Source organism: Calliopsis andreniformis, chromosome 9, assembly GCF_051401765.1.
Source record: "Calliopsis andreniformis isolate RMS-2024a chromosome 9, iyCalAndr_principal, whole genome shotgun sequence".
Classification (NCBI taxonomy): domain Eukaryota; kingdom Metazoa; phylum Arthropoda; class Insecta; order Hymenoptera; family Andrenidae; genus Calliopsis; species Calliopsis andreniformis.
In genome coordinates this window covers 4,570,378-4,595,113 of record NC_135070.1, presented here as the reverse complement: position 1 = coordinate 4,595,113, position 24,736 = coordinate 4,570,378, and the positions used below count along the sequence as shown (strand labels likewise).

The 24,736-nt window shown below is 36.1% G+C and overlaps 1 protein-coding gene across 4 annotated transcripts in view; it reads right to left on the bottom strand.

The window, feature by feature from the left end:
• Window positions 1-892: 892 nt before the first annotated feature.
• Mitofilin (inner membrane mitochondrial protein mitofilin) overlaps window positions 893-24,736 on the bottom strand; it is an 85,490-nt gene continuing 61,646 nt past the window's right edge. For 3 of the 4 annotated variants that reach the window (XM_076385777.1, XM_076385775.1, XM_076385778.1), the window contains one exon: window positions 11,730-12,274. In XM_076385777.1, coding sequence (XP_076241892.1) covers window positions 12,064-12,274 — 211 coding nt within the window. In that variant the 3' untranslated portion in view covers window positions 11,730-12,063. Of the gene's footprint in view, window positions 6,555-11,729; window positions 12,275-24,736 lie in introns of those variants that run through there. The other variant, XM_076385776.1, reaches the window with a different exon arrangement.

The following is a 24,736-nucleotide window of genomic DNA, read 5'->3' as shown; positions in this document are numbered from 1 at the left end:
TTCTGTCTCAAACGCTCGAGGTCAGAGGTAGCCCCACGCTCGGTCCCTAAGTGGAGGATATACAGAGAATTTGTCCCCAATGTTTCCCTCTTCAATTATTGTCTTTACATGCTGGGGTCACTCTTTACGGAGTAAACAAGCTCTCAGCGAGTACGTGTTTACGAAAACAGAGGGAAAAAGGGATCCAAGATGCGCGTCTTCCTCGAGACCATCATTAACGTAACTTGGTTCTGGACTGGACCCTCAGACTAAGGAATACAAGAAGAATCAACGTCTTGTGTCGAGAATCGATTTTAGATATTACAGTGTTTTAAAACTTTCGTCTTACTGTGGAGATTTTGTATGTATTTTTCATTAAATTCTGTTATTTAATTTGCTGTGTCTTTAAACTCCTGAAATGTTGAATTGTAGAATTTTAGAGTTTTATACTTACCTATGAAAATTATTTAAATGGATCATCTGTACGCAGAAATCTGTAATTGTCTATCTTCAAAAATACCTTTTATTAATTATTGTTATTCCTCTTCGTATAATGTACTATGTATATATATACAAAATATAAAATATTATGTATACTATTATCAAGACAAATTATTTTCGCTAAGAACGTGATGAAATGTAATGGAAAATAAAATAATTATAATATAAATTCTGAATCTTTTTCATTTATTTATATAATTGAGGCTTTGCTTTAAATATTCCGAACTTAAAATAAGAATAATGTAAAAAATCATAATCTTTAATAATAATTTCCTCAGTCAGCTTTAAAATGCAGTACGTCATAAAGCACTCTTTCTTTTTCATTCTTCATTCTTCATTCTTCATTCTTCATTCTTCATTCTTCATTCTTGATTTCCCTGATTCAGGATAGGTATTGAAATAATTCAATTGAAACATTTACTTGACCGTTTATTTATTCGACTATTGATGCCTAGCGGATAACAGGCGTCAGACTGAAAAATTAGTCGATCATCCATATCTCCCCTTATACAACCCGAGGGATCGTCGAGGTAAACCAATAAAGCAGACTCTGAATCGCCTCGGATAGCAAAGTGGCACGTTCGCGTGAAAGATACAAAATTTACATCTTTTACAGTTCGCCGAGCGTTTCGTTGCTGTCTCCGTAAAACTTTCCGCTCTGCCTAGCGCAACAGAATTTTTAGCAAATTGTTCCTCCACCAAGGATCCCCAAACTGGGACGCTCACAATGTTGCCCCGAAAAGAGGGACGTCCACTCGGAAGCCAATAAGCTCGCCAACTTTTTCAAAGGCGTCTCCCATCCCGAAACGAGGTCACACGTGGGCCCAGGTGGCGCCCCGTATCCATGGATTAACGTTGAAAAAACCGGAGCAAAATAAATTAGCTCGAGTCCAGTCCCTGTTCGCTCGACTCAAACTTCATAGTTGCCACGTTTGGAGAGGTTCATCGAACGCAGCAACGAGCGCTCGGCTTCGACAGTCGATATACCCGTGGAACGGGCAACTTTTATCGTTCACAGCTTATTCGACGCGGCACGTGACACACGTTTCCCTTTGAACGCAGACGCCTCGAGACGCTTCGAATACAGCGGAACGAGAAAAACGCAGCCCCTTGAATGAAACTCGTGCAGATCTCTCTCGCTGGTAGATGGGACAGCTGGGTCAATTTGAAGGTTTTGGAACGCGACACGCTTCTAATCCTGAGATTGGCGCAACGCTGCGTTCCGGATCCATTTTTACAGCGGCTGCTAAGAGGATTAGGCGGGAACATCTGGCCATGAGGGAGGGAAAAACGAGAGAGGGATACCACGGTTTCATATGGTCACTCCAATGAAAATCTCTGTTCTGATTCTTCTTCTTTTTCGATGCTTTAAGTCTACAGGGTGTACTCTTTCGATCGATGACATCGTCGACGTTACAGGGTCGGCAGTGAGAAGTGTTTAGTATGCGTTAAGCTATGTCTGCACTGAAGCAGCAACGAGCAACATTTTGTCGTCTTTTATGCAAAGGTGGGACTAAACTGAGGCAACAACGAGCAACATTTTGTCGTCTTTTATGCAAAGGTGTGACTAAACTGAGGCAACAACGAGTAACACGTGTATTGCCATTCTGTATTTCTTAAGACAGTCGATGCTTGTTCTCCTAATTTCTCCATGTTTCTGTTACTGATGACAATGTGGCCGCTTGTTGCTTTTTCCATTCGTAACACTAACAAATGTTCCTTCAGTCTGTACGTTTTGTCGCCCAATTTTGGAATTGGACTTTTCCTTGGATCGTGTTGCTCCAGTATGGACGAAAAGTTTCTATACGTTACAGTTGGTTGGAAACCTTTTGGAACGAATAGCAATAAGAAGCGACAAAATGTTGCTCGTTGTTGCCTCAGTGGAGCCGCACCTTAAGAAATAAGAGAAATGTAGGACAGTTCTGAAGTATAGGTTTTAGACACAAAGCAAATAACAATTTTAAATACATATGTGCCCATAATTATGAAAGTGGTCTAAGTCAAAATTTAAAAAAAATGAGTTCATCAGTTATTTCACACCACATTATTTTAAACTAAATTTATTCAATGTAATTTTTACGATATCGTAAAAAATGAACCATTAGATAGTGGTTGTAATTTTAACATTATATGAAATTCATTTAGTGTTAACTATGAAAGTGGTCTAAGTCAAAAATTTAAAGAAATTATATAAACATAACTTGAAAATGGCGCGTGGTCATTTAAAAAATGTTTGAATCGCGTAGAATATAATGAAAGAAAATCTAATTTTGATAATTTCTGGAAACTAAAGGATTTTGAAACCCAGAATCTATATCTGTGTACTACAGTTCATCAACGATTAATAAAACAAAGGCGGCCCAGAACTTGTGAAAGACCTATGAGAAAATGCAGCTACAAGTATTTTTTGTCAAGAAATAATAAGTCAGAAGTGTCGGTTTGCAGGAACATCAATGGATGAGATTCTTGAAAAATGAACCTTATAAAATGTTCTATAACATTTCTTTAGATGATTCTAAATTCCACGTTTTGGATCTTTCACCTAAAAGAGGATTTCCCAAAATATACGGAAATATTAAGCTACTTCCTTTATACACCACCACTAGACCAGTATCGGAAGAAAAACATAAAGATATTATGTGTTTACTACCATACATTCCTCCAGTTTTTCAGGAACATTTTAAAAATCTTAAAACCTCGAAAGGATAAATATGCATTATTTTTTTAGAATCATTAATAAATGTGCATGAATTATTTCATTAAAGTTATTGTTTCAAATAAAACTCATAGTTCTTTATTGCTTTAAGTCATTTATAAGACATTCAGTTCATTTTGAAAATGGTCTAAGTCAATTTAAACTTTAAAAACAACATTTTCGTACGAAATTCACACAAAATTTCATATTCATAATAAATTTCTATCAATCAAGACTATTAAGATTCTAAATAAAAAGGTCGCATAATGTAAAAATATATTTTAATTCATGCAAATGCAATTCATTAAATATCTCGAAACAAGAAATATATGACTTAGACTACTTTCATAATTATGGGCACATATGTTCTCGAAAACGCATAGTTTTTTAGTTACGTGCTATGAGCAATAAGAAATAACAAAGTATTCCTTGTTGTTACATCACTGTAGACCATAGTCTTACTGGTAAAGTAGTATTCGAGACGATATAGGGATACGAGGGGTATGTCGCAGATTCTGTGTAGCCCTGCTTGTGTTGTTTTGACTATGATAATAAAAAAACTTCGAGCACAGACGTTTGAATAGAATATAATTAATCAAACGAGTACCAATTTACCAGCAACACCTACAGAACCTATTTACATACCAGCAGAACCTATTTTGAAGTATGCTAACTATTATTTAATACAATTGTGACGTGGAAATGATGTCACATGATTGAATCGAATGAATGGTCTGCACAGATATACTAATTGTATTGATTATAAGACATCGCAGACTTTGCAGAAACAAAACAAAAAAAATGATTCCAAGTCATAAAGAAGAATTCTTGAAACATAATTTATGCTAAACGTATTATTTCCTCATTGTTGAAGTACATACACAGTAGTGAGCCATAGGTCTCAGATAGTAGCAAAAAACCACACATGGTATCAATTCATGTGTTTCAATATTATTACGTTTTCATATTATAAGTTACACTTGAACAGTGAAAGCCAAGTTCTTCGAAAGATTTATATCTGGAGCTCAGAGCCAAAGTGTATTAAGTCATACAGAAAACAAGTGGACTTAATACACGCTGGCTCTGGTGTCCAGATATGGTATTATACATGCCTACTCTTGGGAACAAATGAATTACACCTGAAAGATACTACCGTGAGATGTGGAGACCATTTCGCAATTTTGCTATAGAAAACACTTTCACAGGGTGCACAGTACCACACGTGCGTAGATAACGCTTTATCCACTAAACGATATTATAGCTCAGATTTTCAATTCTGATCGATAAAATCAGAAATTTCCAACAGTTTGAAACAGATCCAGCTCTTTAACATTCTTTTTATCTAAAGAACTAACACGTTGACTGGCATACTGTATTTACCTGAAGCTACATTAATCCTTGCAGGATAAGTCTAATTTCAAGCAAAGTCAGATCATTCATTTTACAATGTTTCCTTCATTTTACGACCTTTCATAACTAATTCTTGTTAATTGATGCATCGATTCATTTTCATGCAAATTAATGCCCTTTACAGTTTTGTGTTAGTAAAAGTATCATCAATATATGGCAAAGTAGTGTTAAGTAATATCATTAACATAATTATGAATGATAAGATCAGTCATCTAAAATGATAAATCGAAATATTTCAGTAATTACATACTAGTTTCTGAAAATGTATATTTCTCATCTTCTGTTCTTCACTGCGGCAATTAATTATATCAATTTTGATAACTAGTACAGGATTACTAAAACATTCTGATTGGTCATCTTAATCAGTTAACTATACCTTAAATTGCTCTACAACCAATATCAGATAATCCCATAAGTAACCTCTCTTAAAATTCCTTTATTTCTAAAATAATATTTACAATTACACTCTCTAACATCCACGACTTCACACGACCACATTTAACCTCCCAGAAATTACTTCTATATCAATTTTCTAAATGATCCCCGTGGTATTTTAGTTCCCCAATCGTAAAACGCGAAACGACAGTACTAACATAGCATCCAAGGTGAAAAAGGAAGCAAACAGTACTCGAATTCTGACGTCCTCCATTTTAATGCTTCGCCCAATCCTATTTTGTTCTATGGGGTCTTCTGGACCACACATCAACGAGATAATCCATTAACTACCGGCGAAAAATTGTACCGTATCTTCTACCGCAAAAAATTGTCCAACTATGACACCCTTTACAAATTCCTGAATCCCAGATATTGTTGCGACGAGCATGCAGACAAGGAAGCCACTTGCTTATCAAATAGCCCATCTGCTGAAACAATGATTTCCAACAAAATCATGCTTTTTCCAGAAAACGAAATAATATTACCATTTAACGGAAGAACCATTCTTCTTATACTAATAATTCAAAAACAGAAAAAGTTCGAGTTGTGTCACTATTACAGCAAATGAGCGATATAAACAGGGGACTCTCATCCGTTTTGGATGACATCACTATTTTTTCGCGCAATTCTGTAACACACAATCCATGATGCACCAACTCGCAGACTCTCTTCGTCTTCTGCTTGCAACCGAGACGTATCATTAATACAGTGGACTAACGTGAGAGTCCCTCTGTAGCCTGCTCCTCTATCATAAAGCAACGATCCTTTTCAATTTATTCGTTAACCACGAGATACTCTTCCATTATAATTCCGACGCGTCTAAACAGATATCCTTACTCAAAAATCAAACTCGAATGGAACGAGTCAGTTCCACACGGCCTTCCTTCGAGGAAACCAAGTTCAAAACTTCAGTGAACTGGAGCTATCAGATCTCCATTGGATTTTTGAGCCCATTCTCCTCGAAGCAGATATCCTTATTCAAAAATCAAACTCAAATGGAACGAATCAGTTCTACACGGCCTTCCTTCGAGGAAACCAAGTTCAAAACTCCAGTTCAAGCTATCAGATCTCCATTGGATTTTTGAGCCCATTCTCCTCGAAGCCAAAGGCGCGACTAGTGAACTCACCCTCCACATTCTCTCTGCGTTTTATTCGAAGAAACGTGCTATTTCTCCCGCGAATTGCATCAACGCCAGGTCTTTACACGCCTTAGACACGTTTTTCTATGCAACAATTCCATCCATCATCGAAGCCCCCGCTGGAATTCGTGCGCAACTCTTTCGTGAACATCAGAGACTGAGTAAAAGAGGGTGAAACTTCGGTTGTTCTCTCTCCCTTCGCCCCTTCTTTCTCTGTTCTCCTTCAGGGAAAATATCCGTGCGTAGCCTGTTTCCATGTTTCCTCCTCTCTCGCCTGATTCTTCCCTCCACGTCGGTATGCTGCGGTCCTGTGTGTCGTGTGGATGCCTCCCGAGTGCGTTGTCCTCGATCTCGACGAGCAGCTTTTCTTCTGGCGAGCTTTACTTCTGCGTCGACTGGAACAGTTCGAACAACAACGAAAGGAACGTGACACGGGACGCTCTACGTTCATCGCCTTTTGCGTTTCTCTTTTCTCGAGTCCCGTCGCGAATTGTGACGAGCGTCGAGCCGCTTCGTGGGAAACGGTGAAATAGGAATGCTGAAGCTGGGTGACACGATTGTGTGACGGTTAATGGTGAAGTGAGATGATGAAACTGGTAGAGGGAGAAAGATGAGGAGTTTGTGCTGGGCCTGCTAGTAAAGCTGTCAGTAAGGCTACCTAGCAGAACTGTGCCTTATCTTACGTCCTAATTGGACGTCGTGCAACGACAAAACCCATCCGACTGATTAAGAAAGGAATAAGCAAACAGATAACATTGAAGGATAAACTTAACCCCTTGACCTACGATTTTCTTTCGTAATTTTTTCACCTTCACTGCCGATCTGAAACGGGTATCTATCCTAAACTGCCAACCACAGAACACCCATTAAGCGAACATAGACTCCTCACGCGATAATGCGTGATCGGTTACGTGTAAAAAATCCTCATCACGCGATATCGCGTAATCGACAGTCAAGATACTGTAAAAAGTGCACGAGTCTGACTCGTTATTATAGGTCAAGGGGTTAAGTGGTGTGGCTTCACTAAGGGAACAACGAGCAACATTTTGCCACTTCTTGTTGCCGAATGTTCCAAAAGGTTCCAATCACCCTAACTTATGGAAACTTTTTATCCACGCTGAAGCAAATAAACCGTGTTCGTTTCAATGGCTACAAAATCGGGAGACAAAACGTAGAGACTGAAGAAAAATTTGTTTGTATTGCGAATGAAATCTGTTTCGAATGGAAACAAGCAATAAGCAGAGAGAAGCATGAAGAAATTACGGTGACAAGAGGCAACTTTTTATAAGAAACATAAACTGTTGCTCGTTGTTACCTCGGTGGAGCTGCATCTTGATATAGAAGAAAGATTTTCTGATTTTGATCTGGTGTTTTTTTTCTTGCAATAATTTGTGCAAGATCAGTACTACCAGGTTTATTAAAATGAAATTTGTACAGTACTGGTACGTGTACGAATAAATATATTGATTCGATCAATATGACAGCTTTTGGATAGCTCCCTTGTTTTCATTTATTGAAACAAGACTGAAATTGTCAATAAACCATCATGTCAATATTGCACAAATTTTCCTTAGAACAAATTGCACATGCTCCTTCTATATCCTACTTTCCTCTAAAACGATAATCCAATATCAATGTGTCTCATTGACAAAGTAATATCCATGAGATCTAGTTGATTGATGTGTCGAAAATTAAATTGGATCACAAATTTTAACAACAAAACAATATATGTTTAATGAATTACGTAGGTATGAAATGAACAGATTGAAAGCTGTGATTCTTCAAATCACAGCACTCCAAAAAGTTGGAATAGGGAAAGAAGAGTGGAATAGATGAAAATGAAACGTCATAAATAAAATCTATAAAGTTTGAGAGTGGTCTCCCAAGATTCTGGCTGTATTGCGTAACCAAGGATCTTAATCTTCGACAACTATTGAGCAGTCACGTCTTTTAAGATGCTAACCTGTCTGTTTAGTGTCCCTCATAAAACTGCACTGATACTTGGACGATCAATTGCTGTGACCATACAAAAACATTTATTATGTTACATCCTATAAACCATTACATTTTATTGGTATGGTTTATAGTTCATTATTGTCGCCGATTGGTTTTGTCGTTGTGTGACGTTCAATTTTCTCTGCCTTAGACGCAGATAGTAAGATGAGTTCAGAGGATGTATCTTCGACAGCAAAATTAACCATTGTATTCGGAATAATGGGAATTTTTCTTATACTTCATCCCCTCAAAAAGAGTAATCGAACTAAAATTATTCACTTTTGATTGAAAAATTGTCAACCTTTTAACTGCAACAACTTTATGAAAGAAATCATTTGTCTGGGCTCATTTTAGCCATCCGCTGGTAAAGATCAATTAATTATGACTGATTGTGAGAAACCCAGTACAAAACAAATACTTGTAAAATAATATATATGTTTACAGCAAAATAAGTTTCAGTAACAATGATTTCTTCAGGAAATCTAGTACAAAATTATAATGATAATTCGGTCAAATAATTACTGGTAACTACCTTTAAATCTTAATTACAAAATTCATGTTACTTTTTACCACATCCTACTTTGAATAAACTCTTCAATTGAATGTTAAGAAATCTAAGCACGGTTCTGTAGACATAAAGCAACATACCACAATGTTAAAATTGATTGAAACTAACGCTAAGTTGTAGAAGCTATTATACTTAGTAATACAAAAAAAGAAAAATTTATATCCAGATAGTAAAAACCTTTTTTTCAATAAGCCTCTCAATTATGAAAGTGGTTTAAGTCAAAACTCTAAAGAAATTGAATATACAACTTACCTTGCAATATAAATCAATGTGACACAAACTAAGTACTAAATTTCCTTTTTTTAGATTATTGGCTTACAATTAAACCACTTTTATATTTATCGACGTAATTCTTACACATTGTGTCTTTTTAAAAGTCTTAAAAAGCATTGTAGATGTTACTTATTTTGTGTGCATATTGATAATAAACTTCATGCAATCAACGAGTCTCACATTTTCTAAGTAAATTATGTAAATATTTAACAAGTAGTATAGTTGCATTTATATTGATTTTTGATAAAGAAGCGTAATTTTGTAAATAAATATACAAAGTAAAGTAACTAAATTAGGCCTTTTCAATAGCTTGCTTTCGTTCGCGATGAAAAGAAATTTATTAGACTAAACTTGCTCGGTTTCAAGGGGAACATAATCTGATCTTAATCACTTTTTATAGGCGGAGATGTAGAGGAGATATGAAGGTCAACATCGTCTTTTTTTTAAATGGAATTGTTTATTTTTTAATACATCAATCGATGCAACTTATTTTTTTCTATAAAACACTACTTATAGTAGAATCATTTTAAAACTAAAAAAGTGTGTGTTGAACCCCACAACACTTACTCCAAAACCATGGATACGTAACAAATCTCAATTTTAGCTTACACTATTAAGCTATGTCTACACTAAGTCAACAATGAGGAACATTTTGTCGCCTCTTCTTGCTGTACATTCCCAAGGAACAGAAGCTTATAGAAACATTTTATTCACGCTGAAACAATATAATCCGAGGAATAGATATTGATGTTCTAAATGGGAACAGGAACAAAAAGTTTCTCGTTATTGCCTCAATGTAGACACAGCTTTATACGTCAGCTTTTGAAAGGCTGTTGCAAAGAGGATGCTTCCACTTTCAAATTTATTGTAGACTGAATTGCAAAAAAATTTACAAATTGTAAAAAAAACTCCATAGATCCTGTAAATTCATCTTCCAAACATATTTATTTTCATATTTCCATCCCGCTTCCTCGTATAAAAGTGTTTTCAAAGAAATTCAATTCATGAATGTAAAAGCAGAAGCTTTACCCTTTAACACTTTGACGACCGTATGGGTAATTTCGTATGCGTAATTAATTTGTTATACCAGCGGTAGAATATAAAATATGTTCTAATACACAAAAATAACTATGCAAAAGTCGCCAGTGGTAGACTTAAGATCCAGTAGATAAAGATACTCTCGTGAAACATGCAGCCACCAAAGTATTAAAGTGAGTCCAGACTGTTCTATAATTGTTTCCACGAAGTTATAACAGTACAAAGATCAACCATGTTTCGTCCAAGATTAACAATCCCCTAACATTTGCTGCCGAATTTATTTATAGTAAGAAAAGGTTAAATAATTACTTTCGGGAAATGTATGCGTGAGTGAATCTAAAAATTCCTGTAATAGTAAAGTATTGGAGATGTTACCACAACTGACTGTCAGTTGTGAGTATCAGAAATGTTAAGAAATAATTCTACATATCGAAATAAAGACGAAGAATAACTAACTTGCATCTGAACTTTCGTTTCTGAATTATTATGTCTTGAGAAAACAACTAAAATACGCGTGAAATGTGTCTGACTTATGGTTGACGTATTCTACTGACTATCGCTGTGCTTAAACCCAATTACAGTGATTTCGTGTTAGTTGGCCATGGTTTGGGACCAAATCTGGTGAACTATCTCAGAGGGTCTACTTCTACAAACTCTCGAGTTTGTTCTTTCTCCAACTCGTTCGTCTTAGAATGGATAAATTAGGTAGAGTAATAAAGAATGAGTGCAGCATGATACAAGCACGATACAAGCTAACATAATGTGTAAAGGGTCTCGTTCAGAGAGGTTACGTTTATTTACTTTAAATTCATCACGCTAAAAACACTTGGCGAAATCACTTTCAAGAAGTGGTGAGGATAACGACGGCCAATTATCCTGGAGAAATTCCAGCCAACTAACCTAGAGCCAACGTAATGATCGCCAGCAGTTGAATAAATCGTGTCAGACATATTTCATGCAAACTTTAGACGTTTTTGCGTCAGTTAATAACTCTGAGAAATATTTTCACGCACAAGTTCGTCATTTTTTATTTTCGTCCTATTTTGAGGTGTAGTGTTACTTCTTAAAATTTCTATCACCTGTTATTGAATACCCTATATGGTAATGATCTACGAAAGGGATAGTGTTGAATAAAGGGATCGGTGATACTAAAGTGTTTTTAATTGACAGCTCGTTTTTGATATTATTATCACGAAATTTATGTCAATAAGAACTGTAACATTTATTAAAATTTAGGTTACAGTTTTCATTTCTATGTTATTGAATTTGCGAGAGAAATTTCTATTCGAAATTTAATTTCAAACTGAATTGGCGGAAAGAACCTGAGTTGAAAGTCTACTTGGGTTGAATAATACAGGAATGTAATTTTTCAAAATATTGTCGTTCTTCGGTATATTTTAATGACAGTTTGTGTTCGATTCTAGAATGGGATGAAATCTTCGCGTTTATTCGTGAATCGTGTCTCGTGTGAATCGTCAACGAACGTTAAGTTCTTCGCTGGTGAAAAGCGACAGAGCTGCTCGAAGAGCTCGATTCGTTTTCCCATTAGCGGGCGGGTACAAATAAACAGAAGTGGCTTCAATTAGCGGGCACTTGGCAAACGATAGCGGCTAGTTTACCACCAAGGGTGGAACAATAGCGAAACGGAGAATGTCCAGAACTGAAATAAAGTCCGTGGGAAAAAGGAAAGGCAAAATAGAGTCAATTCATTTCCGTATATTTCTCAATTTCTCCCACAATCGCTATAAATAATTCAAAAATACAATCTTCGACTACCGATCCGAGCTAGAACATACAAAGGACCGTTTCGCGAAGGGACCAATCGTGATCATTCCTCGTTCTTTCGAAACGAAACATTCGCCCGAAGGACTGTCCCGTCGCGACTGCTGAACACATTGTTACAATTGCTGGACGTTGTTCAACAGGAATCTAACAAGTTACAATAACTCTCCTAGGAGGCGCGTCTTTACCATCATCGGATCAGGTACGATGCGTCGGTAGAGGGTCGCGCGAATTGCAATCTTCTTTTCTTAATTCTTTCCACTGACCTTCGTATCTCCAGCACCAAGGAACACGAGGCCGATAGCACCAGCGTACGCTAGGAGCGTGTCCACGGCCTGCTGGGTCTCCAGAAGAATTCTGGTCTCGTTCATCCAGTCCCTGGCGATGGACCTGGGCGCACCCTTCAGGAGATTCATGTACCGAAGGGTCATTTTGAAGTCGCCACGGTCGAGCCAATACCTGAAATTCAAAGATCAGAGATGGTTATTGAAAATCTGAGAAGTGTTTCTTACTTCTTTTTTTTAAATTAAGATTTAATGTCGCATCAACTGTCTATAATAATTATTAACAACAAAAAAAGAAGAAAAGATCAATGAGTGGAATAACTTAGAAATTATTTCTTAGAAAAAAGTGAGATATTAAATAATGAGGAGATAAGAAAAACTGAATAGATAGTTTAACTCAATTTAACTCAGTTTAACTTCAACTGTCTATAATACTTATTACCAACAAAAAAAGAAGAAAAGATCAATGAGTGGAATAACTTAGAAATTATTTCTTAGACAAAAAGTGAGATATTAAATAATAAGGAGATAAGAAAAACTGAATTGATAGTTTAACTCAATTTAACTCAGTTTAACTTCAACTGTCTATAATACTTATTACCAACAAAAAAAGAAGAAGAAGATCAATGAGTGGAATAACTTGGAAATTATTTCTTAGAAAAAAAGTGAGATATTAAATAATAAGGAGATAAGAAAAACTGAATTGATAGTTTAACTCAATTTAACTCAGTTTAACTTCAACTGTCTATAATACTTATTACCAACAAAAAAAGAAGAAGAAGATCAATGAGTGGAATAACTTGGAAATTATTTCTTAGAAAAAAAGTGAGATATTAAATAATGAGGAGATAAGAGAAACTGAATTGATAGTTTATGTAAAGAGTAAAAGGTAAAAATAAGGAACTTTGCAAAATTGGTTTGTTGAAGAAACAAATTTGTAATGCCTTACTACGGTAGAACTCCATTTATTCGATATGATCGGAGGACAAGACTGTACAGATGATAGTAGTCCACGGATTATCCACTATCTCGCTGTTTATTCATTCATATGATTGAAATTAAATTTCATATAACTGGCATTGCGTACGATACACGCAGTTCGGATAAATGAAGTTCTACTATATTAATACGTTAACTGCCACACACAGTTTTTACGCTCTTTTCAATCTTCTCATTAATAGATATGTAAATATTGAATAATAAAAATATGTCGTACTTTGATATTACATTCATTATATTACGTGAAGATTCAATTGATAAAAATTTTTTAAAAGGATAATAGTAATAACAAACTGAATTACACACAACGTACTGAGAAAATATGGTTTGATAATTTGAACCGTATTGTTTATGACGTGAAGTTTATGTCGCAATGAGGTATGATTATTTTTATCTGTAAGCGAATATGAAATGTACTGACAATGGATATTTTCTTTTTGCCCTTTTATCATTCATATGGAATCAAAAAAGATCCTTTATGTTAAAAAGTAGAATTATACAAGCTATTTTAAATACATTTTTATTTAATACAATTACGCTAGTAAGTTATTAGATATTAATTAATGAATTTAAAGAAATAAAAATGATTAGTAACCCTAAACTATTCGAATACATTCTCACTGAAGTAATACCTTAGTGTTAAATTACATCTCTAGATGATTATGCATTGAAGAAAATATCTTTGGAACAACTAATTTTGAGCACTGCTCATTCTATTTGTTTTACCAATTTTTCATTTCAAAATAATATAAGTAAATTACTGTTCCTTAGGTTATCTTATATACACATAAAATTTTATAGAGAAATAAACGATATTTGCAAAATAAACTGTTTCTAATTTTAATAAAATTCCTCTTTATTTTCAATATATTCGCTACTCAATCTACTCATCACTTGAATCAACTTCCACCTATCTCTGCGTTTAAGTAGTATAGCTTAGTAATTGAGTCGACAGATTTACGTCTGTTCATATACCATACCACTCCACTTCGCTTGACCCCCAACTCGAATACTCAATCATCCTTAAAAGAAAGAGGGAGAAAATACTTTACTACTCTCATCACTGAACACACTCCCCAAGAAGAATCATTATCCCATTAAGGGATATCAAAAAGAAATCCACAATCTTTATTACTAAAAGACTACTACTTTCCTCTTTCCTATTACACAAAATTTCTCACTTACTCACTAACTTTGAATACGACTTCTATAACAGTAATTCAATCTTGAATTAAAAAAAAAGATAATAGATTCATTTTAACCAACCCTATTAAAATCAATACCGAGTAATCACCCACATACAAGGTGATCAGTTTAACTGGAAACCCTCTAACAAGTATTGGCAGCACTCACAATACTTTTAGCAAGAGTTAGGGTGCGCAAATGTAAATAAATATCACATCCAGCACTACACTTAATTTGCCTTCCTTTTATAATAACGTCTCAGAGACACAACAAGCATCACCAGGCATTACCACACACGCCATCGTTAACGACATGAATCTAGTCAAATAAGATGCATAGAAACAAAGAAAACCGCCATGCGCGTTCAAACCTAACAAATACCAACAGCATTTACAATAAACGGTGCCAAGAATCGGGAGGTCTCCAGTCAAACTGATCACCCTGCATCTATTCGCGCTCTTCTTAGAGTTCCCAAGCCGAAGGCAACCAGCCTCAGAGGGTATAAACTGAGCCTGGAAGAAAACTGTACAGCCCGTCCAATAGCTTCGCGCGACAGCTTCGAGAACAATAGTTCGAGTGGAGAAGCGGTTAGCGACATCCGGTGCGACTATCAGTCCTCGAACGCACCCCTTCCGGGGGCAACGCGCCCTCCAGGCCACTCGAGACCCTGTCCAAGCCCGAGCGGAAAGTTTTTCATCCACCTTCGACTCTGCCCCCAGCGCCCAGCTAAGGGTGGGGGATAATGTAACGGCTGTGTCGTCGATCGTTTTTCGAACGGCGAAAGAAATTTCTTAGCCGGGGACTGTTATCGATTAATTTAGTCGCGCGGGGAGGGAATCGACAGCGGTGCCCGTGTCAGGTCCCTGGACGTCGTTAAATAAAAATGGATCCTCGTGTTCCCGTGAAAAGAGAAGAACTGTCTTTCATCCCCCTTCGCTCGCGAGAATTAATTAACGACGAGCGACCGACTGGAATTTCAATGCGGCAAGGGGCCCGTGGAAATCGAGCTGCCGAGGATTTTTCTCGCGAGCGGAAGGAGCCGAGGCTTAAAGAGGGTGTCTCGCGCGGAGGATTAATTAAAAGGCGATTGCGTTAATCACCTTGACGAGTATGACTTGTTCGATGGACGTTACAGTACTTGGAGGGTGCTCTTTTTTAATATTCCTTTGGTAGCTTGATCAACGCGAATAATACAGGGTTTCAGGGGTGTTTAATTAGGTTAGAGAGGCGTGGACAGTGTTTAATCCACTCGTGTTTTTTCATTCTTTATACCTGTCGGTTTTGGAGAATTTATGTTGTTATTGGGAGAATAAAGGAGAAATAGGCAGGAGAGAAAATTATAATTTATTATACAGAGATAACAAATATAGCTATCATAGTATCTGATTTAGCTTTATTTTGCAATAACAATAGCTTAAAATTAACATGCTTATATATTAAACTAACAATGAGAAGATTTGTAATTCTGCAAAGGTGTTAAAGAGCGAAAATAGAGTAAAAAGGTCTTAAAACATTTTGTTCTATCTCTTACGGTTTAACTTTCATAAAGCTTTAAAAATCCACGATATTCGTAGGAAGTGGACCGAGAATTTTTAAAGCTTTATAAAAGGTTAGCCGTAAGAGATATAACAAAATGTAGTAACACTTTTTTGCTCCATTTCTACCCTTCAATATATCTGTATAATTATAGAATCCTTTGATCATCAGTTTTACAGATGTGTATGTTAACTTTAAGGCGTTATATCATACGACATTTTCTGCTCCAATTTAGATTTTCTACCACTCTTTAAAATATCGAAGGCTATATTTGTTACACCCTAGAAAAATTTAAGTTAGATCGTGAGCTAAACAGGGTTAAGTTAATGGAATATACAAGTAACATTAAAATCACGAAAATAGCATAATACAGCTTACTTAAATTAATAAGTGTAAAAATTGTAGTCTGGGAGATAATATTCGTAGTAACGCATAAAGCACAACCAAGCGAGAGATAATTCTTTATAAAAAAAAAAGTCAGAAATGATGAATAATACTTTTTTAAAGATTTCATTTCCATGAAAATCAATCTTGTGGATATATGAAAATTATATGTACACTTAGCTTTCTACTGTTTTAATATAAAACTCACAGCTACAAATCAAAGATCGAGAACAATTTTCAAATATTCTTTTTGTGCTCATATTGTATGGCATCCTTAGATTTGTTATTCTTTGTTCACATTATTTATATATTATACTTTAAATGAGATTACAAAAAGGAATCCAAAAAATTCAAGTCAGTATTCTATGCTGATATTAACAATACCTAATATGAGCAACAACACAATTTCGATTATCCAAAGTACTACGATATTCAAACCCAAAACTATCTTTATGATACCTAGCTTTGTTATCTTTAGCAGTATCAATCAATATTCTACTTTATACTTAAAATGAGAAATTGTGCGTAATCTAGGTCTAATTAATCGATATTCTGTTGTACCTTTAAACCAATCCTTTTATTTACAATCACTTTTTAAGGGTCGAATGAAACTCTTAAAATTTTCAATTACTATAAAATAACAGTAATTTTTTCACTGTTATCTTTTCTGTCCTAAGATAACAATTTCAAAATTAAGAGAAACTTTTATTTCATAATTTTTTCTATAAATAGGAAACTTTTATTTTCTCGAAAGTAGGAAAAGTTCCAATTAAACAGGAGCATTTATTCTACTTTGAGGAAGTTAAACTTCTATCCAGCAAATTACTTGTAATAGGATACATAAGTCTGAATTTCAAATCTTGAAAAAAATCTTTCCTTAAAATGAGTCATTAGTTTCTTTGTCTTCTAGAATTTCTACGTAATAAATGTATTCATATTAAATATATCCATATTAATGGTACAAGATTTGTATTATACTCTACACACACATTATTTTATTTCTAAAAAAAAAATTGAAAGAAAATATTCTGGTATTTACGTATACAATAAAATAAACCTTGCTTTCTCAATTCCTGAAATAACACTAATTTAAAAAACAGTTAAAAATTTGTAATGTTACCTTAAAATATTAAACATCATTATTATCCTATTAAACATTATATCATCCTTCAGAGTTTTTATTAACTAAATACAAAAGAACTGTTAAAATAAAACTTCCATAAAAGAATGAAAACGTAAAAGTCCAAAGCTAACTTGAAACACAAAAGACTCAATTAAAAACTTAAGAGTTCAGTAATTAACTTTTACTTATAAAAGTATACAGTTCCGTTTAGCCCCTGTCACTGCGTTAAAAAAACATTCGCATCATAAATACTAAAATCTGATTAAACGTAAAAAGGATTCATTCCAAGATCTACGTTGATTACACACTTTCTATTCCTCTCGGCGAGCACTACAAGCCCCTAAATTTCCAGAACGTTTTTTCTAACACCCTGTATGAAAAGGGGCGCAAGCTCCCAAAGCTGCGAGCATCCCCTATTAAGTATTAAACCTTAATATTGAAGGAAAGCTTCCGGTCCGTCACGTAGTCGGCTCGCTTGCTAGCATACTCGACGGACGCTGTGCAAGCCGCACTGCGCTTCCGGTTAAAAAATTCACGTATCACCGTGGCCTGTGTGCCCAACCACCTCCAAGCGCGTGCGAGGAAGCCTCGCGGTCGTAGCCCGTGTATCGTTCACGCGTGTGCCCGTGTTTGCCCTGTGTACGTGCCCGCGGATGTACGTTCATGCACAGCCCCTAAAACGCGATCCTACGTGGCGCGGCTGAACACGTACGCCTGGCGCCGCGCCGCGGAAAACCTACGCTTTCCTGGAAATGAAAGTCTAAGGTCGAGAGGGGGGCTCTGAACTGGCGTGGAATTTCCAGCCGCGAAAAACTGAAATTCTAACTTCGCCAGAGGTCGACGGAGCCCTGGAAGAATGGCGGAGATCTCGCTCGAGACTTTCTTCTGCGATGGTAATGCATTCAACCCGAGATATTATTCGACGTTTTTAGTTTGGGAAGTGTGCTCGAAGAACGACGCCTCGTAACCAGCTGCTGCGTTTTTTTGGTACTGTTAGGTAACTTTGTCTCGTGCCCCTGCGTTTGACTGCAAAGTATACTGCGCTACTTTGGATTTCTCTCCGTGTCTGGCTACAAATTGCAACATACTACTGCGGTCTACTCCTGCGTCTGACTGCATAACGAACCGCTCTGGTTCACCTTATCTTTGCGCCTGAATTCGTAGTGTGCCGTTCCACTGGCTTTCATCTGCCTGCAGTGGTTCGAGTTCGGTGTGTTCGCTTGCTAATTTTCGAGTTAAGAAATGGAAATTGGAAGTGTCGGGGGGAATTTTGAGAGTACTGAGTGCTGTGGAAGTTCTGAACGGTTTGATTATTACGTATCAGGTGGTATAATTTGGTGGAAAAGGAAATACTCTTTGGAGTAGTGGAAAAGGAAATACTGTTTGGAGTAGTGGAAAATGTGAGAAAGTAGATCTACTAAGTGAGAACTAATTTTACATTCCTTAGGATTGTTTCGTATCTTTACAGTAGAGGCAAATTAGAAACCATTTCAATTTCTATGAAATTGCAAAGCTCCTATAAAAGAAACTCCCACAAAAATATTTGAAATATTTTTATATTTAAATATATAAATATTTGAACATTTAAGTGTCTGATGTAATTTTTAGTAATTCAATATTTGAATAGTTTAGATGTTTGAAGTTGTCAATACTTGAGTATTTAAAACTATTTATGTATACTTGAACGTTTAAAACTATTTGTGTATATTTGAATATTTTAAAATCGGTATATATTTAAATATACAATAACACTGTATATAGGTATTAGATACAGCACACTAACTCTTTCGTTAATCACTAAAAAATATTGAAAAACGATTTACAAAATGTTCAAATTTGTTTATGTATAAAACGTCTTCTATTTATGATAGGAAAATCAGAAAATAGTTTTAGCTGTGTAAGGTGAGATTAAATGAGCTTAATTCGAGTTAAAGTAAGTTTCATTTCGATTTACAGAAGTTTTCACAGCGGAACGGAAGGGAGTGAACAAAATTTTTGTTTTATAGAGGTTTTCGAGTTAAAGAGTTTCAAATTATCGACTGTACTTGAAAGTGAAGCCACCCTCGCAATTTCATTATTCTTAACTTTCTTTGTATTTTGAGCCATAGAATCTCCCTCACCCAATTCATACCACGAATCTCGAAACACCCTGTATTTGAAAACTCACCAATTTCTAAATCTACACTGCTCCTCATACTAGCATAATCTCCCATCCAGTAACATAACACAATACCTCACTTACTCTTGCCGTGTCATTTACCTACCAAATCCCCCACACTACTCGCAACATTAACAGCATCATCGCTTTCACTCAGAAACGCAGCGCATCCATCATGAACCCAATTAAACGCGAACGAGTCACCCAGACGAGCAGGCAAAGCCTTCCAAAAAGCATCGTTTGACAATGGGTTCTCGATACAGGGGAAAACACGAGCGAAAACCAACAAATACAAAATTTACCACGAAACCAAACAGCGACCACGCTCGATCCACCATCCCCCGCCAACCTACGAATCTAATCAACCTGCCGCATAATGAACGCCAACCAATTTTACGCTAATCCAGCGCAGCCCCTTGGGGAGGGCAATAAACAAAATCGCGTCGGGGTGTCGGTCGCGGTGAGGCATCGTTGGGAAATAAAGCTGCTGCACTCGATAAGGGGCGACCCGACAACGTCATTTTTTGCCCCCGAAAACGAGCAGATAAGCAGCGCACGAGCGGCGACCGCGGCGAGCAACACTCGACCCAAACGACTCTGTTCTTTGTCAAGCTGCACGTGACGGATATTATGGCAGGTGTTTGATATTACTCCCCCGCCACCCAAGGTGCTTAAGGTGTCCCGTAAGGGTAATTTATAGGAGAACGAGAGACGTGCTCGCGTGACACGAAAACTGTCGCTCAGGTTACGGTCACGATAAAAAAGTGATCCAATTGGGCTGGGCGATAAATTCCATGACTGACTGCTGCCTTGCGAAGTCGCGTGTCGTGGGAGGGAAGGACCAGGTTGTTCTCTGTGGATTAGAGATAGGATGGGGCAGGCTTTGATGGATACAAGTGATTTTTCGGTTTTTATGAAAGTTTAGAAATCTAGCAGAGTATAGGCCAGTAGATATAGGTGATTCGTGTAACTGTAATAAGTCATAGCTTCTTTTTGAATGAAGTTAGAAGGACATGTTAAAGGAAAGGGATAAATGGTTTTGAGAGAGGTGTGCAAAGCTAAAAGAAATGTTCAACTTCTTGAACTTCTTGCCTTTGTTTATATAGCACTTTGCATAAATACTTTTTAGGTTGTTGTATAACTTAATTAAGTAATGAAAATAATTCAAAAGAACTGTACAAAATGTTTAAAATGTGATGGAAAAGCGTTTGACACCTCTTCTAATAAAAATAATTTATCAAGATATTTCGTGAAGTACTCATTTTTCGACCATATTACCTTACTACTTTTTTATGTAGAATAACAAGATTCGATAAATACAAGCAAAAAGGCAGAATTCAGTTTTAAAAAAGATCCACCTAGATAGAAGCTAATTATACTATCTTGTGCCTCCCTCGAAACCATTCACTTTTTCCTTTTACTTTTTTCCTTTGGCATTCACAATATCAGTGAAAATATTATCATAATTTTTTTAGTTAAATGACTCAGGAGACCCCTCATCTCCCCTTTGCAATCACCCTATAAAAATTTAGTGGACACTGAAACATTGACCATCGTCGTACGAGAGTTAAGACCTATCACTGTGTGCCACTCATTCAAGGGGCCAGAATATTCCTGAGCCTAGAAGACAAGATTTTACACAATATAAAATAGCATGTAACTAAAGAACTATGTGTTATCTATATATGTGCATTTGAACATTTTTCATTGTCTTTCTATCTAGAACCTATCCTTCAAAAGTGTCTCACATTTTGTTTATTTCTTACGAGATTTGAGCCAGCAATTAGCGAAGCACAAAATAGCGTACAATTAAAAAACGAATTATTTCCAGGCATCTGTTCATATGATCTTTTTTCATTGTCCAGGTACATATATATAGAACCAATCTAAAAATGTCCCACATGTTTGGGAACCCTGTATACTTCACATCACAGATTTTCTACTCTACAAAAGATGCGTTTCATCGAAACTTCCCAGAAAGAAGAATAAAGGATACAAGTGTGCACGATACCGTAAACAATCATGAGCTGCGATAGATATTAAAAACGCGAGCGTTCAGGAGAAAATACACGATTAACCGGGCACAGTTTGCTGAGGATTTACGGGGCCGCGTATTGCTTCGAAAAAATACGGCACGCATAAAGAAGTGGACGGATAAAACGCGACCTGCAAATATGCATATCATAGGCACAAGCCACAGCGTTGTTTGAGGAGCAGCGAGAGAGGAAAAAACTGCGTGAATTTTCGTTGAACTCACTATCCTTAACAAGTACATATGCATGTGGGGAGAAAAAAAAGGGGTGATTATGATAAAAAAAGAAAAAGTAAAAAGAAAAAAAGAGAGAAGTCTTGCAGGGGAATGTGCCAGCTCTGTGTACGCAATGCACCAGTGTTTTAGAGGGTACGAATTCATAGAATTTGCGAGGAAGCACAATGCTGTAAAAATTGTGTTAAACAAGCGGAACTATGACTGTGAAACTGGGATACTTCGCGGTTTATATTTGTATGCACCAGTGGTGTCCAAAGCTTATCAATGGAATAGCCATATTTCACTTGTCGAAAATACTCGAGGACTACATCCTTCACTGAAATGAAGGTTCGATCTCGATTAACCCATTTAATAGGAAACTCACATCTGAAGCACCCTCTCGGTTGCTAATTTAATTATTTGCGGTAGATTGATATTATATCATAACCCAAGCCTAAATTGATATTTTACTGTATTCTTGTTGTCATTGTGTCCAATAACATTAATTCTGTATTTAAAAAACCGAATAATTGAGACGTAGTTAAATGAGAATATAATGTATTTTGTATACATGGTGCTTGATAATAGGTATCAGAGATTTTAAGAAATGATTCTATATAATTACAAATCAGAACGAAAATCAAGAATGACGAAATTGCATTTGGAACTTCGTTTTAGATTTATTAATTATTGCAACATTTAACATTCATGTAAAATGTGTCTGACATGGGAGTCGTTCTACCACTAGTGGACATGTGTGAATAAGTAGATAGAATAAGTTTTAAGTCAGACACACTTCACATGTACTTTAGGAGCTTTCTCAAAAATAATAATTCGAAAACGAATTCTGAAACTCAAACCATCCCAAATCGTCGAACACTCTGTATTGGGTTTTATACGTTTTCGTACAAACTTCGTTAGCATTTTCCATAATTAAAAGCAAGGTGATGTAGGGGAGACCAGGGACAAATGTAATAATTTAGGTTTTTGACTCTGTAACTTCTAAGTTCCATAGGATTGTTAAAAAGGCCAAATCAAAGCACAAAATCAACATATAACATAACCATCGTGTATTCAATTTTCTTCACTCAAAAACAAAACCATTCATTCACTCCTTAAATAATATTTTAGAAGATGAAGAAAACTATAAATACCTTAAAAAGAGCCTGCAAATACAAATAACCAAACAAAGAAAAACTACCACAATGAAACCCAAAGAAAGTAAATCTGGAAGACAATTTTCTTCCTCGAACGACATAAAAATAATAACACATTATCACTATGTACGCCATATTAAATAATACATTCAACTAGAATTCATTCTCAAACAACACACATTTTTTACCATCAAAAGAAAAACGAAACAAACAGAATAACGAATAAAGAAAGATCAACATGACGAGCAAACTAAAAAAAAAATCTTATCATCGACGAAACAAAAAGAAAAGAACAACACCTCGCCTGGAACCTTCAGAAGGATAATTATCTCCTCGGTCGAGTCACCATTGCCCGTACAACCAAACCCTTGTCATCTCGTGCGTCATGGCCAGAGGGTTAACCGCGAAATTACGCCCCGTTAAGAGCGCGAATTTTGAGCGGAGCTACCGCGAGAACAGATTTTGGCAGCTCTTGTTAACGGCTGCACGCAGCGTAAGCGTGATTATACTCCGAGTGAATCGTGAAACCGGGTCGTAGCATCGGGAAACGCTGATGGAGACACAACGTTCCCTAATTAGGGGTTGAAAGGTGTTTCAGCGCAGAAAAAAGCGCTAGCCGCGAACAAGGAAATTAATTTTCCGGCCGCCACTCGCGTCCCCGCGGTTTACCGTCACTCTTTTATTGACAATCGTTGATTCTCATGGACACGCGTGGCATTCAATGACAGTACTCTTGGTCCTTTGTCTAGTGACACCTTCGAAAATTCTGTCGATTTTTCAGAGGTCTCTGTAGAGTGTTTTGCTACAGGCGGGCAAGCTGTAGCGATATATCGAGAGCGCTAGGATAATAATAGTGTTTGAGTGAACACTTGTTATACTTCGTTTTTTTCCCTTAATGAGAGATAGTATTATATTTCAATAATTGAACATTTGTAGAACGAAGTATTTTTAGAGAACTTTGTTTTGGGGACGTTGGAAATACTATTAAATATAATAAAACTCTGAAGTATTGTACTTTGAAGTACAATTTTGTAGAGAGTTCAAAAACAAGGGAAAAGACTTTAGTAATTAATTGTGTTACTAGTCCTACATAGACAGATAGGTATTTTTCTTCTCAAATAAAATTACATCATAGATAAATGATAAATACTCCTCATGCGATATGAAATAATAAATAAATGTTTGGCTGATCGGAAAATACTGTTACTGTTTATGAGAAAGAAAAAAGATAAACGACCTAACAATTATGAAAGACAATTTTCGTTCTATAATCTACTATACAAAAGAACAATTTATAACTCTAAAATCACAATGACCGATAGAGTGCAAAATTTCTAGATACTCTTAACAAGATATATTTATTTCAATATGAAAATTTATGAAACAATTCACGAATAAAAAACAAAATAAAACTGATAAAACTCTCAAATCATATAACAATCCAGAAAGCCAATTTATATGATCAGATTTCTGACACACCAACTGACCTTTTCCATATGAGTGATAGTCACTACAAACTGTCAAACGGTCCCCAGAGTTGTTTCTGTGGATTAACAATTCCAAGAAACAATAATCGATTGTAAAATGGAAAACTGGCCAAACACAGATAACGATGACTCTTCCATATCCCTGCAATTTATTTTGCAGTGACGGGGGATCAAATTTTCGTTTATTGGAAAATCGTCTCGCGCATTGGGCAAACGAAACAACGCACCATGAAAAAACAGTATTGTCAAGGGCCCAATTCCTGATCACTTAAAAGTAGGCAGCATGGTTTTCCTAATGTATTCACGAAAAAATAAGCCAAATTGTAGGGATTACAAAGAAAATTCAACTCTGAATATTTA